At 62.5% G+C, this 16567-nt stretch overlaps 1 protein-coding gene across 1 annotated transcript; it reads right to left on the bottom strand.

Moving 5' to 3' along the window:
- Nucleotides 1-11931: 11931 nt before the first annotated feature.
- Nucleotides 11932-15543, bottom strand: DOK2 (docking protein 2). The gene is made up of 5 exons (XM_082495789.1): nucleotides 15400-15543; nucleotides 13878-14174; nucleotides 13651-13759; nucleotides 13071-13252; nucleotides 11932-12997 (listed from the first exon to the last, which is right to left on the bottom strand). The coding sequence occupies exons 1-5, from the start codon at nucleotides 15460-15462 to the stop codon at nucleotides 12104-12106; spliced, it is 1545 nt and encodes a 514-aa protein (XP_082351915.1). The 5' UTR covers nucleotides 15463-15543; the 3' UTR covers nucleotides 11932-12103.
- Nucleotides 15544-16567: the final 1024 nt, after the last annotated feature.

The following is a 16567-nucleotide window of genomic DNA, read 5'->3' on the forward strand; positions in this document are numbered from 1 at the left end:
GCTCTCCCGTGAGCAGCGCACAAAACAAAACAAAACAAAAAAAAAAACAAAACCCGACCCCCCCTCCCTCCGCCCCCCAGCAAAGAGCGAGCTCCTGCCTCTTTGAGGCCACTAATGAACCCACAGCACTTTCTGAAAGAGTCCCCGCGCTCACCCCAAAAGCCCTGGCCCGGCTCCAGCCGCGGTAATTACCTTCTGCCTCCTAAGATCTCCCCCGCCTGTGCAATTAGGACAGGCGAGAGCGTTCCCCTGCGGCTCAGCCCCGCCGCCCTCTCCCCGGCCCCGCTGGGGGCTATTTTTGGAGCGGGTTGGTGTTTCGCTGCGGGACCCCCTCCATCCACGGCTCTCCGGCAAACCCGGGATGCTGTGGGGGGAGTGGGGGGATTGTACCCCTCTCAGACCTACGGCGTGCCCCTGGAAGATGCTCCCGTAGCAGTGTAACCAGTCTGCCATCCCATAGCACCCACTGCGCGGTACCCGGTGTGCGGGAAAAAGCTGTGCCAGAGGAAGAAAATCCTCTTTGCGGGGACCTGAGCTGGATGGGGGCTCAGCGGTGCGGGGATGGGGGGGGGCCCGGCAGCATTCGTCCCCCCCTCGGCCACCCCTCATCAGCATGCAGCGGGGCTGAGCGATGGAGCGGCTCCCGCCGGTGACAGGTTTATGCAAGATGAGTTGTATAAGCCGTGCAGAACCGGAGTCAGCAGTAATGAGACGCTTGTGAAATCTTGCACCGATCTGTGTCAGTGCCCTAATCGCAGGCGACAGCTGGGCTCTGCGGCTGGTTGGAGATGATAATATTAATGTCAGGAAGCATCAAGCGGAGGATGCGCCTTTCAAAGGGGGGATTACACTCCTCGAGGAAGAAAAGGAAACAGCCCTAATCTTTGCTGTTGGATCCCGGGCGCTGGCGGGGACCTGGGGAAGCGTCTCCGAGTGACCCGGGCTCTGCGAGTGCCAGGGAGGCAGGCGGCAACGTAGACGCACAATGTGGGCACCGGGTGTAGCTGGGCCGGTTGCAGCGTGAACGCCCTTACAGTGGTCCAAGTCCCATCACCGGCTTCTCTTTCATCCCACTCCCTGCATCCCACCTCCTGCCTTCCCTGCCCGTCCCCTGCCTGTGCCACCAGCTGCACTGGCCCCAGGGCTCAGCATCATTGCCCGCAGTGGCCCCAGGGCTCAGCATCACTGCCCACAGTGGCCTCAGGGCTCAGCATCACTGCCCACAGTGGCCGCAGAGCTCAGCATCACTGCCCGCAGCAGCTCCAGGGCTCAGCATCACTGCCCGCAGCAGCTCCAGGGCTCAGCATCACTGCCTGCAGTGGCTCCAGGGCTCAGCATCACTGCCCACAGTGGTCCCAGGGCTCAGCATCACTGCCCACAGTAGCCCCAGAGCTCAGCATCACTGCCCGCAGTGGCTCCAGGGCTCAGCATCACTGCCCACAGTGGTCCCAGGGCTCAGCATCACTGCCCACAGTAGCCCCAGAGCTCAGCATCACTGCCCGCAGTGGCCCCAGGGCTCAGCATCACTGCCCACAGTGGCCTCAGGGCTCAGCATCACTGCCCACAGTGGCCGCAGAGCTCAGCATCACTGCCCGCAGTGGCCCCAGGGCTCAGCATCACTGCCCACAGTGGCCTCAGGGCTCAGCATCACTGCCCACAGAGGGGAAACTTGGGCTGCCAAGCAACTCCAGGCGCAGAAGAGAAGCTCCCTTTGTAATTCAGACGGCTTTTTCCCCGTCTCCGGGTGCGGCTGCCAATCCAGAATTTATTAGCATGCAATCTGCTCTCATCTGGGATGCCGGTGGAAGGGGAGCTGACAGGCAAGCGCAAACAAACAAACAAACTACAAAAGCAAAGGGCCGGGGATGCTGCAGATCCTGACGGGTGCGAGGCACCCGGGTACCACGGCTGGGTGGAGACTGGCAAGGCGCCGGCCGCAAAGGCTCAGGTGGGGAAAAATCCCTTAAGGATCACATTTTTCCTAGTTATTCACCATGAGCTGCCTTCACAGCTCGCAAGCCTCAAAAAGGGTCAGCGGAGCCTTTCTCCTGTCCTCGAACTCTTTGCACGTATGAAAGGATGACTACAAAAACCCGGCGTCTTTAATATGTATCTCGGTTGTCAGTACATCGGCTCAGAGCCGCTTTTGGGCCGGGTGCGCTCAGCACCAGCAGCCAAATCCCAACCCTGGGAAAAGAGCTGCCCCCCAATTGGGACTGAGGAGCTGAGGGGGGAGGCAACAAAAGCCTGACGGGGGGGAGAGGGCTGGCTTTGGGCTTTGCTGGGGCATGGCTAAGGTGGGTTGCGTTATTTTTTTCCCCTCTTTTGCAAGGGGAAAAAAGCGCTTCTTGCTTTTCTCTGAGGGCAGAGGCTCACAGCGCCGTGCCGGACGGGTAAAACGCTGCTTGCTCCCTGCCCAGAAGGGTTTGTCCCTCCTCGGCGGCTTTGTGCTTTGCTCTTTGCTCTCCGGTTTGCTCTCCAAAGCCCGGTGTTCCCAGGCCTGGTCCCTTGTGCCACCCGTGCTGCTGTGTTCCACGCAGCAGAGCTGTGGGGGGCTGCTGGGGCACGGGGGGGGGCTGCAGAGAAGCAGTAACAGAGCAGCTGGGGGGGAGGGGGAGGGCGAAGGGAAGAAATAAGAGGTCAAGTCCCCCCATGGCGGGGGGGAATTAGGGATCAATAACCCAGGAGGCAGAGAGCGCAGTGAGCCTGCAACTCGCCGCTGAGAGGGAAGCGGGGGAGCAGTTATCCCGAAGGAGCGAAGGGCATAAAGCGCAGGCGGAGGGGACCGGAGCTGATGGCTAATGGGGCTTTAGGGGCCGGTAAAGAGATGACGGCTGCAATAATGCGCCGAAGGTTACACAGGGGGAGCGCTGCGCTTACCGGTGGGAACGGTAATCAGCTCCTCCGTAATGGGTCTGAAAGGGGAAAAGGGGGGTGCTGGCCTTCAGACGCTGAGCACCGTCCCAGCCCCGGGATGCCAAACGCCTCTCCCCAACACCGCGGAGCCTGAGGATGAAGGTATGGGGGTACGGGGGCGTTGGGCAGCGCCTGGGCCGCCTCCGTGCTCGTGCAGGGCTGCACGGTGCCGGGGAGCCCGGTGTACGGGGCATCAGCGCTGCGTGAGCAGGTAACTCGGCTGCCTTTCCTGCCCTCTCCTTATCCCTACGGAGCAAGACGGGGTTCTGTCCGTGGGTTATTCAAAGCTCTGCCCGTGGGTTATTCAAAGCCTCAGTCGTGGTGTTTCACAGCTTCCCGTAGCGCGATGCTGCTGGGGGGGAGAGGCAGCTCCGTGCGCCCGCACGGCCGCAGCAGGGCAGGGTCAGGTCCTACGCGCCGACCGGGGTCTGCGGCCGGCTGCGTGGTTAGAGGACGGGACGAAGATGTGGTCTCAGCGAGCAGCTGAGAAAACGGATTATATCGGCAGCAGTGCCAGGAGAGATGGGTTAATTTGAAGCAGAAGGGAGTCTGGGGCGCTCATGAGCACAGAACTCGTGGAAAAGTGGATCTGTGACTCAGTGATGGACTTTTTAACTCAATTACTCTCAAGGCTGTTGCGTGGACTCAACACCACCCTGGCTCTCTCCTGAGCAGACCCGCTGCTGTTCAGCAAAGATAAAGCTGGGGCTGCCCTGCCAGCACCGCCGGGCTCCTCCATCTCCCCGTGGCACTGGCTATGGGGATGTGGCACTGGCTATGGGGACGTGGCACTGGCTATGGGGACATGCCCTGGGTGGCACCTTCCCAGGCACGGCCGTGTGCCGGGGACGGGGACAGGTTAGTGCTGAGCCCTGTGGGACGTGGGGGGAGAGCCCGAAAGGTCAGGCGAGCCGGCTGCACTCCATAAATCCCGCCGAGCGCCGGCGGAGCGGACAGCTTTGCTTCGTCTCCATTATTACTTCCTTATGCATAAATACGCGGTATCGATGGGGCCATGAATCAAACTCCCCGGCTGGGTCAGCAGGAATGGGAGCTACCGTCAGCTCTGCCGACACCGGGGCCGATCCTGCCCCATGCCCTCTCTTTCCCGTGCTCCCCCCCCCTGCCCCTCACCGGGGCTAAAGGGATTTTAGGGGCTCCACACCTTGGAAATTTGGTGCAATGAATTTTTTCCCGTGCTTAGCCTAGCTCTGCAATAGGGTGAGGAGCAGAGCTCTGGACCCCTCTGCCCACTCCGAGCATCCCCGCTGCCTGCCGGGATCCCGCTCTGGGAGGGCAGGGAGGAGGTGGAGGGCAGGGGATGCTGCTGCCGGGGAAAGGGCTCCGCCGCTGCCGTCTCTTAACTGCAGCAGCTTCTGCTGGCTCTTAACGCACCGATATTTCTTCGAGATTGTGCTCAGTTGCTTCTCGCCCCATTATCACTCAAATGTATATTTTACGTGACTCCAGCACCCGTTACGCGCTGGAGGTGGAGCAGTTTTGCCGGTGTGACGCCGGGGTGAGGGGCAGGAGGCAGCCGGGGCTGCCCCATCCGACCCCACGGATCCGCTCTATAGGCGCCAGCCCCACAAGCTGTCCCCTCCCAAGCCCTCTTCTCCCTCTCCTGGTGCTTTATTCCTCTCCTTGCTCCTTCCTCCTCTCTCCATCCCTCACCCTCCTCGGCGGAGCAGCCCCGGGAGGGAAAATCCAGGGGGTCATGGCACCCTGTGGGCGGTAGGTGCCTGCACTAACCCAGGGACGGCGCAGGAGGGGTGCGAAGGGCACCGGGGCCACGCGAGCTGGCTTTTGCCGGGTGAAGATCCTCCCTAGCAGAGTTCTTGCCCAGCATTGCCCGTGCCGAAAGCTCAGGCAGCCGCGGCCACAGGTTTTAATTAAAATTAACCGTTGCCCGCAGCTCCTGGACACAATTACTCAGTCACCAGGTATCAGCTCTGACGGGGAGTGTAATTAAGATGTGAGCGTTTCTCCTTCCCCGGCTGCCACCTCTGCCCTGGCACGGAGCAGCCGTCCTCCTCGCCGTGCTCCTGCCCTGACGGATGCTGCCGTGTCCCCGGGGGACAAATAGTGACAGCATCCCCTCCTTCCCGGGGCTCCTTCGCTCCCTTAAGGCTTCGGGCCGTGGGACAAATCGCTCCTCCGCATCATGCAATCACAGCGCTGGTGTCAGCCCAACCCCTCATTAAGTGCCATGCCCCCACTCGAGTAATTACTCCTATTTATAACCGAGCGTTCGCAGCCTGCCCTCGATAGAACCCCAACTGCTCCACCTCCCGCGCTCCTGTCGCTGACACAGAGCAGCAGCTATTTTTACCCCTCTCCCCTGGAGATGCTTCGCTCCCGATTCCAATCGGGGGACTTAAAGACACTCTGCCCCCTCCTACCACCCCCCCTGCCCGGGGTTCCCGGGGGCTGAGGCAGCGATGCCGGCACCCTCCTGCCGGGGAAAAGGCTCTCCGGGTCCCTCCTGGGTCAGGGACTGAGGGTCTGAGTGTGATCCCTCGTTATCCATCTTCAGTCAGGCGATGCTCTGTGCCGTCAGATGTGGGAGCGTGTAAATCCAGCGCCTGGAGCCCTCCCAGGGACGTTTGTCCAGTGAGGGGGGGCGTAAAGAGGGTGACGCGGGGGGGACCCCTGGGAGCAGCTTTGCAAACCAGTTCTTCCCATGGACCGGGGTCTCGCTGCGCGCTGAGGCCGGACAGACCCAAAGGAGAAACCACTTTGGGGTGGATTCATGTCCAAATGAGGCCCTGTTGCTCCGAACAGACCTTTTTTTTCCCCGGATATCCGCTCCCGTCGGTGGTCTCCGGGGACAGGGCGCCGGGCTGAGCCCACCCGGCGTCGGCGGAGCCGAGCAGCAGCTCCGCGTAAAAGCGACCCGCGGCACCGGCTCCCGCTGCCCGGTAAAAATAGAAATCATCCCTTATTTTCACAGCAGCTATTTCGGGCGCGATCGCTGCGTTTCAAAGAGGAAACGCTGCTCTGAACTCTGCATTAACACCTATCAGTGTAATTTCCCCCGGCGAGTTAAGGAAGCAAAGCAGCGCTTAACGCGCTCCCGCGCTCCGCAGCCCTGGGTGCCCAAGTGCTCGCCGGCGGCTCAGGCTTTCGCAAACCCTCCAGCCGAGCTGGAAAATGCCTCCCCGTCCATCCCCGTGTGCAGACGGGGCCTGGGATAGAAAGGAAAATGATCCATCTTCCCCTCCGACATAAATCGCGGGGAGCTGAGGCCGGGCAGGGAGAGCGCCAGCCTTTAGCATCCCACGGGGCTGAGCGGCAGGAGCTGCTTCACCTCCGTCTGTCGGGGCAGCCTGAGAACTAAACCTTCCTTAATATGCTTATAGCAGCATATTTATATTTCCTTAATATAAGGATATCATCTCCGGGGGAGCTTGCTGCCAGACCCACGGCTCCCCGGAGCTGCCAGCATCCCCGCTCCCTCCCGCTGCCTGCGGGGACACGGGGAGGACGTTATCTCACGTGCACAGGGTTGGGGGGGGTGGGATGTTTTTTGGTTCTAAGCGGCGGCGATCGGTGCTGCTTGTGACCCTGTGCCGGGCTCCCGCTGCCGGTTCAGCCCGTGCCGGGCACGGCGGGTACCGCGGCGCGGTCGCTGCCCTCCGTCCCCGCGCAGCGCCCGGCGAGGCGGCAGAGCCGTGCATTAGTCATTCCCACGGCACGTCGAGCCATCTGGATGGTATTGGCCCTTCTGCCACACCACGGAGGATTGTTAACACAAAGCATATGCTTTGTTTGAAATTAATAATAATTTTAGGCTCTCACCAGCTGCTGGTAATTGGCTCCCCTTTCGCAGAGATAACTGAGAGCAGCAGGGTGGAAATTCAGCCGCTTCCTGGCTCCTTTTCTAATGAGACGAGTCCCGGGGAAAGGTGGCCGTTCTGCAGGGGACAGGGTGACACCGGCCAGGTAACGGCTTTTTAGAACCAGCTACACGTGCTCTGTGCCACGGTGGCGGGAACACACAAGCACCGGGGCTGCGCGGGGACCCCGGGGTCCCCTCGGCAGGGAGCAGACCCGTCCTGGGCGCCGACCCGGCTGGGGAAGGGCAGGTTTTAGCAGCCTCGTTTGCTGTTTAATTGTTGCCGTCAGCAGCAGATCGGCGCAGAGGGTGTATTTTTATATTTTCTTGCTTAAGCATCAGTCTGGGCAGGTGGGTGTTGGGAGGCTGGTGGGGATATTTATATTGCAGTCCTGACAAAATCTGCATGCGGAGGAGCTCTGTAAAATATACAGAGCATTATTTTCGTTCAAACAGTGCGTCTTAAGGCAAAGGGAACATACTAAACACATCCGCTGCAGCAGAGACATATGGGAGCTGAGGGCTTTTAAAAATCTCTGGATTCAATCTAGGCTTTTAAACGCACCCTGCCCCGTGACGGCTCTGCGGCTGCAGCGGGGACACGGCAGCAGCCGGCAGGACTCCGAAATTCGGGCTCCGGCCACATCCCCCCCCCCCCCTTCGCCATCGTTAGGGTCAAGCGGATACCTTTAATGGGATTCCCGTAATGAAAGTGTAGGAGTAGCATGCAACATCCAAAGAGCTAAACCGCTCTCCTGGGCTCCATGCAGCGCGGCTTTAGTACGGCTTATTGGTATTTCAGCCTTCGTCAAATATTCGGCACTGGAAAATGGCATGGAGGGGGGTTTGGGGCTCACGGCGGGGTGCGGGCACCCTTCCCCCTGCTCACATCACCCTCCGCAGCCCAGCGGGACCACCCGCACTGCAGCGATCACCATCCCGTAAGAACAGCGATCCCCTGGGCCGAAACCAGCAGCAAATTGCCTTTCCAGAAGGCAATAGCCTTTCCACCCCCTTGGCCACCAGCCCTCCTCGTCTCCTCCAGGCCCAAGAGGCGAATTCGGCCGCTCCTTTGGCCCAGGCTTTGCACGCACGTCAGCCTCTCCCATCCCATGGGGCATCACGTCGGTGCCAGCGCATCCCGGTGGGAGAGTCCGGCCGTGCCCTCCTGCATCCCTCCACCCCGCAGAAGGATGCTCCGCAAGCCCTGCCACCGGGGTGCCCTGTCCCGGGGCGTTTGGGCGCCGGGAGGGTGGCGGATGCTGTGATGTGTCCCTTGTAGCTGCAGCTATGGGTTTGTTTGGTTTTTTTCCCCCCCAGCAGCCGTCATTATAAATATTGCCAGATGGGTGGGAAGCAGAGGGAGGACAAGTGACCCCGCTACGGGATGGCACCAGCCCGGGAATTTGCACCCAGGGCGAGCAGGGGGCCAGCGATGCTGCTGGCTGCGAGGGGCCGCGAGCTGGCCGAGGTCCCCGGGATCGATGCGGGTGGCTCTGCGGGGGCCGAGCGCGTCACCCCGCAGCTGAGCCGTGGCCAGCAGAGGCCACGGGATCAATGCGGAGTGAAGGAAATACGGCTGCGGACGGGCGGCTTTTACAGCTTCCTTCCCCAAGAAAAGCTGGGGTTTATGGACTTCTGGTAATTGCCAATTAATTTTGCTGAAGCCAAGGGCAGGAAGGCAGCCCAGCTCTTTAAGGGCACCCACGCAGGGGGCGGGCGAATGGAAAAACACCCTCTTTTTTCCCACCTATTTTCCTGTACATCCCTCAGCAGAGTCCGGACGGATGCGATCCCTGCAAAAGCCCAGCAATGACCGGTCCTGCGCTTCTCGAGGCACTGAAAAGGCAAGAAAAAGCAGGCTGGACGGAGTTAGGAGGCGGCCGGAGCTCCAACCCGTGGCCACAGTCACCACCTCCCTGCTCCTCATCCTCCGCCTTGTCATCAGCTTCATTCACTGCCCATCCCGAGAAGGCAGCCCAGAGCTCCAGAAACCAGACAGGCGAAGAGAATCCAGACCCTCCCAATTAGGCAATTTTTTTCTGAATGAAGGGCCCTGCTCCGCCCTGCGCCGGGAACGTGATTGACATAAATCCCGGGGCTGATTAGGGGCTTGTCATTTAGCACCTATAATGCCTCCCTCCTAATAGTATTAGGGCCTCCTTGGCGAGACGCTAATGCAGTTTGCAGCTGCACCGTGGCGCCTGGGATTCGGCCGCCGAGCGGCGAGCGCGCTGCAAAACGAGCACATCTCTAATCCGAGGAGACAGTAATGAAAAAAGGAGCTGCCTTGATAAGGTGCGCAGAGCACGGAGGGGGAAAAATGGTCCCGGTACACCCAGCCCCAGGAGCATCATCTCCTGGCCACGGGCAGCATCCCCAGCCCCGGCTGCTCGGCGAGCTCGCTCCTTCCTCGTTTCCCCATCCTCTCCGTCATGGAGGTGCCCGTACCCCTCTTTCCTCGCTCTGTCCCTCCAAGCCTTGCCAGCCCAGCCTTCCCCTGGGATCTTCCCCGCTGTCTCCGCAGGGGCTGCATCCCTGGTCCGTGCCCCTCGCCCCGGGATGCAGCTCTGCCTCCGCTCCCGGAGGGGAGGGTGGGAGAGGGGCCGGGGGCTGGAGGCAGCGACCCTTCGAGCTCTGAACAAATCTCTGTTTTGATGAGCTGCGCTCCTAAATGATTTATAATCAGCATAATACAATAATGACAATAACTCCCTAATCAGATTAAAGCGCTCTCCATTTGTCTGGGGCTTTGCGCTGTAATCTCTTCCTCCCCTCCCTGCCATCGATTTTGTTTGCCCAGCCCAGCCCAGCCCCTCGCCGAGCCCCTCCGTGGGCTTTTCCAGCCTGTGCATCCTCCGTGCCGGGACGTGATATTCCAGGACAGGTCCCCTTTTCCCCCCTAAACCCCATCCACGCAGACGGGAGAAGCCGTGAGTCGGTCGCTCCCGGCACTTCGCCCGGCCCGTGCTGCTGCCGCTGTGAAATTTGATTAGTGCCATTCGCAGCGACTCCCTCGTTAGCCTGACTGGCACGGTACAAATCTCGTTAGGCCCTTAGGAACTTTAAGTGAAGTCCGGAAGGTGTTTCCATTTCTTTGGTTAATGAAGAAAAATAGCGGTTGAGGCGGCTGGAAGGAGCGGGGATTGCAGCGGGGAGCGGGGCTGGAGGACGACGAGGAGAGAGGTCTGTGTTAACACTGATTAATAATAAATAACCACCATAATGAGCACTAATTAATAATAGCACACGCTTAAGCAATTGATTCCCGGTGAATGGCATCGCTCCAGCTAACCAAGCCAGCGGCGCTGCTGGATGCTCCTGGCCGTGCCGGGGATGCCCCGGGTCTGGAGATGGGAACCAGCCCGGTCGTGGATGGGCATCGTCCCTCACTGCCGTAGGAACAGACCCGGGAAAGGACGAGGAGCTGCGGGATAAGGAGCATCTCCCATCCCTCAGTGCACCCTGCCGCCTCCTCAGCAGGTCCCAGGGCACGGCAAGATCTGCCTTGCTCCGTGCTCTTCCTTGGTCCGCTGTTCACTCCCTGGAAAAACCTACTAGAGGTTCTTTTTTCTTTTTATTCTTGACCAGCTTCAGGTGTTTCTGCTCAGGGAGCGTCCCTGAGCCCGGGGCGGGCAGCGCGAGGGGAGCGCGGCTGGCGGGGACCTGTTGGTTTCCCAGCCCCCTCAATTCAGCGTGTGATAGATAGATTGATACGGATCTTTAATCAGTGTAATATATAAAGCACTTAATTTGCCTTATTAAAAGTCTGCACTTTGGATTTTCAGGATCCAGGAAATTAACTCAAGCACCTAAGCATTTATTTGATTGAAAGAGATTATAAATAATTCATGCCGTTTCTTTGCCTTCCGTGGCAGACCTGCCGGGGTGATGGGGGACTGGCAGCGGCTCCCGAGGTCTCTCCATCACGGTGATGGAGCCCGCGTGCACCGGTGGTGGCCCATCCGGGGTGATGGGTACTGATGGAGCCCGGCACAGTCCTGGGGGACTGTCCTGTGCCAGGGGACCATCAACCGATGGGGGACTGGGGCCGGTGCCTCTCACTGTGCCCGTGGAGGGATTGGATGTTCCCTAGCAAGCACTGTGCAGGGCTGGAGGTGGCTGGGACCAGGAGAAGGAAGAGGAGGAGGAGAAGGACGAGGAGGAGGAGGAGGAGGAGGAGGAGGAGGAAGAGGAGCAAGCTGACCCAGAGCAAGTCAGGCTGTGTCAGGTCACGTACAGGTCTCACTGTACTGGGAGGAGAGGAGCCAGCCACTAAAATCACCATGACAATAAAGCTGAGTATTTCATCTATAATTCAGAGGAGCTGGAAAGTGGTTTTATAAAAAAAAAAAAAAAAAAAAAATAAAAATAAGAACGTGGCTGAGACAGTAGAAATTTATGCCACTGTTCTTGCTGAGCGAAGATGTGGCGTGACCTTCGTTTGGACAGGAACGGTGCCCAGCCCGGGCCACGATGCTGGCTGCTGGGGTGGCCAAGAGCAGGCACGTCCCAGGGGGGCTGTGTGTGGCCACGGTGCCATCCCAGCCAGGGCTGAGCGGTGGGGGCGAAGAGAAGTCTGCAGGGGAGGGTGTGTGTTTGCTGTGTGAGCTGTGCGTCGTCCGGCTGCATCTCACGGTGTGGGATGTGCATCCCCAGGGATGTGCATCACCAACCAAGGGGGGCTGAGCATCCCAGGGCTGTGCGTTGTCCGGCTGCATCTCGGGGTGTGGGATGAGCATCCCTGGGGGTGTGGAATGTGCATCCCCGGGGGTGTGCATCACCGACCGGGGTGGGCTGAGCATCTCAGGGCTGTGCGTTGTCCGGCTGCATCTCGGGGTGTGGGATGAGCAATCCTGGGGGTGTGCATCACCAACTGGGACAGGCTGAGCATCGTCCGGCTGCATCTCTCAATGTGGGACATGCATCCCTGGGGATGCAGAGCTGGTGTTCCCGAGGTTTGGCCGGGCAAGGAGCGGAGGGCGGTTTGGGGTCTGGTCCTCAGGAGCCTCTGATGCTGCGGGGGGCGAGTCTGGGGGTGCTGGAAAGGCCGGAGGCGAGCGGCGGAGGGGCTGGGGGGGGGGGGCGCTGCAAGCCCTGCCCGTACGGCGGGCGCACACTGCCCTCCAGCGGGCGCATCCCGGCTGCCGGCTCCACAGCTGGCCAGATGTGCCCCGCCGCTCCGGAGGGATGCTCGGGAGCGTTTCGCCCCGATCCCCTCCAGCCATGGGTGCGCTGAGTTGAGGGGGGTCTCAGCTCTGCCGGGGGAAGGTGCTGGGCTGGGGGGGGAGAGGGGGGGGGGTCTGCCAGCCGCAGGATGTCCTCTCCTCCTCCGCTTCTCCATCCCGCTCACTGCAGGTTCCTCTTCTTCGCAAACTTGAGGGCCACGTTGTCGTACTCGGTGTCCCCCAGCCACTCCTTGCCCTGCAGCAGGAAGGGCTGCCGGAGGGGGACAGGTCTCTTGGGCACCGCGTAATCATCCCGCTGCGGGTTGTAGGGGTACTCGTGCCCAGCGGGCTCCTCCGAGGCCGCCTGCAGCCTCCACGCCTCCCCCTTCACCTCCTCGGGCTCGTCGTAGACGGTGAGGGAGGACAGACCCTCGGGCTCGTCGTAGATGTGGTCGGGCTTGGCGGCGGCGGGGCGCGGCGGGGGCTGCTTGCCCGTTTGCCCCCCCGCCACCCCGATGCTGTCGTAGAGAGGGTCGGGGAAGTCTGCGGGGTGATGGACCAAGCTGCCGAAATTAGAAGCCACGAAGTTCTTGGCGATGGTGTCGAAGGGGATGGCATACTCGGATTCGGTGGCCGCCTTGGCCGGAGCATCCTGCCTCCGGCCCTTCTCCAGCACCGGGGGGTTCCCGCGGTGGAGGGAGTTGCAGGGCTCAGAGTAGGGGCAGTCGGCACCGCGGGAGGGCAGGAGGGTGCCCGATGGCTCCCCAGTCCCGGGGCAGCTGCTGGGGGGCATCGCCGGCTTGGCTTTGGGCACCTTCCCTTCCCAGGTGGGCTCCAGCTTGGTGCCACCGGGCTCCTCGTGCCCCTGCGCCCAGCTGGGCATCTTGGCGTGGCCGAGCGGCCGGGAGGCATCGTCCCCCGGGCCACCCCGCCACGGCCCCTCAGCCCCCCGGCCCCGATGCACGTTGATGGCCGACTCGATCGCCTGGAAGATCTCGTTGCCTTGCCTGGTCTCAAACTCAAAGTTGCCTTCTCCGGATGCGCAGCGCCGGCCGGCCTCGAAGGAGAAGGTCACCTGGGGAGGGACAGGATCAGGTCCCCGCGCCGCAGCCCACCGCCAAGCCCACCCTCCCCGGTGTCCCCCTTACCTTATCCCGCCCAAAGCGCCGCAGGAAGCGGTACGGCCAGCTGTAGATGATCTCCAAGGTCTGGAAATCCAGCAGCTCCAGCGCTTCATCGCCGGCTCGCAGGATGCACCGGCCCCAGAGCCGGCAGCGCTCGGAGGACTCGGTGGCCCTCACCGTCACCTTGAACGCCTGCTCCAAGCCAGCTGGGGACGGAGGAGGGTGGCATTTGACACGTGCGAGGAGCAGAGCTCCGTGCCGCAAGAGCAGAGCTGCATCTCCCACCCCAGAGAGGTGCCGGGGGGGCCCGTGACCCCCGGCAGCCGGGGCGGCGGGGAAGCGGCGTCCGGCCGATAAAGGCTGGAGGGCTCCAGCCGCACGGGAGCAGCTCGATAGCGCAGCGAAACCCAGCCCTTGCCAAACCGCAGAGCAGGAAGAGGCTATTTCGGGAGGAGACTTTCCACCGCTGCCGCCTGCACGTAGCCGCCGCAGTGGGGGCTGCTCACCGGCACAAAACCGGCCGGGGTGCCTCGGCAAGGCGGGTGGCGAGATGCTGCGAAGCAAACCCATCTCCACGGCATCTTCCCCACCTCCCGGCGCCTACCTTTGTCCCGGGAGCTGTAGAGGGAGTTTTCCTCCATGGAGAACTCGCCCTCGGTGCCCTGTGAGCTCTGCTGGCCATCCTTGCCTGCCGCCTGCTCCTCCCTGCTCCTCTGCCCGGGAAAGAGCGGTGGGTGAGCGGGGGCAGAGCACAGCATCATCCCCCGTCGGGATTCCCTCCCACGGATCCCGCTGTGTCCTGTGCCCCAGTTACCCCAGACCGGTACGTACCGGGAAGGCCAACTCGCACAGCTTCTGGATCCAGTCGGCCGCCTCGGTGCCGTCAGCGGCCAGGAGGTACCGCTTCTCGGTGGTCTCCAGCAGGAAGGGGATGGTCTCCTTGGGGCAGCCGGCATCGCCGCTGGCCTCCGCCACGTGCACGCAGTCGCTCAGCTTGACCAGCCGCTTGCTGCCCTCGCCTTTCCGCAGCTTCTCAGCGGCCGGCGGCACCGAGCCCTCGAAGAGCTCCAGGCGGGCGGTGGAGCAGGAGCTCTCCCGGTACAAGATGCCCCAGAACTTCTTCCATTTCTGCCGTGGGGAGAAACAGCGAGAGGAGTGATAAGCCCAGCGCTGGCCAGCTCGGTTTTCACCCTTCCAGGAGTTTTCATCCCCTTGGGATCACGCATGAGCCCGGGGCAGGACATCGGTGCAAACCAGGCGGGGTCTCGCACCAGTTTTTGGGGGGCTGAGTGAAGCCGGGGGGGAGATAAATTGGGAAGAGTAGGGAAAATTATCCTGGACACACAGCACAGCCGGCAGCCCGCGGCAAGGCTTTCCCAGCCGGGAAAGGCACCGGCACCATCTCAGCCTCACCGGCACTGTGATCCATCCCAATCCTGTCCCCCAAAGCTGTGCTGAGAACCCCCCGCTCCCAAAGGACTTTCAGCTCCTCCTTTGCTCCGCTTTCCATCAAAACACCAATTTTCTGAGCGATTCCCGACTCTCCCCCCCGAGGAGGCAGCCGTTCGCATCACACCGCGCGTGGGAGGCACCGGCGGCAGCGGCGGCGGCGGAGGGGAAGCGGCGGCAGAGGAAGTCTTGCGCCGAGATCAGACCATCCTCCGCGGCGGCTCCCCGCACCGGGCACCCGCCGGGCTCGGCAGGCTTTGCCGAAATACGGCACCCTTTTTTCAGGGAGCCTTTTCGGGACCCGCCGCAGGGGTGGCTTCTGCCCCGTTTGCCGCCGCCGTGGCTGGTACGGCGCGTGGCGGCACCGCCTTGCTGCAGGAAGGCGATGCCCTGCCTGCCGCCCTGCCTGCCGCCCTGCCTGCCGCCTGCCCGTGGCACTTCGAGCCCCGGCGGAGGGTGGCCCTGGGGGCCCAAGCCTCGGCTCTGCCTCCTGCCCCGCCGTGGCAGCCGGGGGCACCCGGGTGGCTCCTTCCCCTTCTTGCACAAGAGCGGGAGCCGTTGCCAAACCCCGGCCATTATCAGCCGCTGAAGCAACGAGGCTCCGTGCGTTGCAGCCGTTCGTGCCACGGCTCCGGCTCGGTGTGCAGAGCCTCTTCCCCGGGGGGGGGGGGAGGGGGGAGGTTGTCCAGCAATGGGGGTTCTCTTGGTGGTGTGTCCCCAGCTCCTTCCATCCTCCTGCCCCGTCGCCACCGGCCCAACAGAGAGCCGAAGGACGGTTGGGGAGCCAACGGGTGGGAGCATGCCGTTCCCTTCGGACGCAACCCTCCCATACCCCTGCGTCCAGCCCAGCCGAGGGGGGGTTCCCCGGGGACCGAGCAGCCCCCCCCCACCACCACCTCCTCACCTTCCCGAAGGTCTGCTGCAGCTGGAGGTGGAGCACACCCTGCTTCACCACCGCCTCCTCCATCCTCCAGCCACCAGCATCCTCCCGCGCTGCCCCTCCGCCACCGTCCCCCCCCTGCCCCGCAGCTCCGGGGGGGTCCCGTCCCGACCACGCGCCCCTGTCCCGCTGCAGCGCTGCCGTCGCGCCGGGTTGTGCCGTCTCAGCATGTGACGTGCGGTCGGGCTCTTCTGTTTCCTACGCTCGCACGGCGGCGGGCGCCGGTTTCCTGCGCCTCTGAGCTTACCATAAAGGGCAGCCTACAGCACAGCCTCACCACCACCGTGCCTCAGCTTCCCCATCTGTGAAATGGGTCCAGAGGCAGCTCCAAGGGCTGCCCCGTTCGGGTAACGACCCCCCAGCTCGGCTGATCTGCCCACTCCCAGGCAGCGCCCACCATCCCAGCCCAAACCAGTGCTCCCAGTAAGGGTGGCGCAGTCCCCATCCCTGAAACTGGCCATGATGCAGCTGGGAAGGGGGTGAGGGGGCGAACTGGGGAAGGCGACGGCGTGATGTGGAGGAGGGAGGAAAAGGTTTGAGGCTGCAGGCGGCGCCGGGGCGTTGTTTGGCACCCAGAGCCATGGGGACAGGGACGGGGAGCTGGGCTGGTGCAGCACCACGGGGGGGACCAGAGCCCCCCACCCCTTGGTCCCTGGGGCAGGCGGCAGCGCCGGGCACCCGCGGGCACCTCAACATTCGTCCTCAGGCCAGGAGGGGCCCCCGCAGCCCCCCGGCACAGGGCTCGTCCCTGCGAGGAGCAGCCAAGGGTGCCGTGGCGGAGTGCCTGGCTGGGAGCTGGGCCAGCACCACATGGCCCCTGGCTGGGGTAACTGGGGGCACTGGTGGAGGGAACTGGGGTAACTGGGAGCATTCATGCAGGGAACTGGGGTAACTGGGAGCATTCATGCAGGGAACTGGGGTAACTGGAGGAAACGGTGCAGGGGCTGGGGTAAGTGCGGGCACTGGTGCAGGGAACTGGGGTAACTCGGGGCACTGGCATAAGGAACTGGAGCACTGGGACCAGGCACTGGGGGTGGGCACTGGAAGCACCAGGAGCGCTGGTGCAGGAGCTGCTGGGGCACGAGGCTTGTCCCTGGCTGGGGTAACTGGGGGCACTGGTGGAGGGAACTGG

Source organism: Vanellus vanellus, assembly GCF_965231255.1.
Source record: "Vanellus vanellus genome assembly, chromosome: 26".
NCBI lineage: Eukaryota > Metazoa > Chordata > Aves > Charadriiformes > Charadriidae > Vanellus > Vanellus vanellus.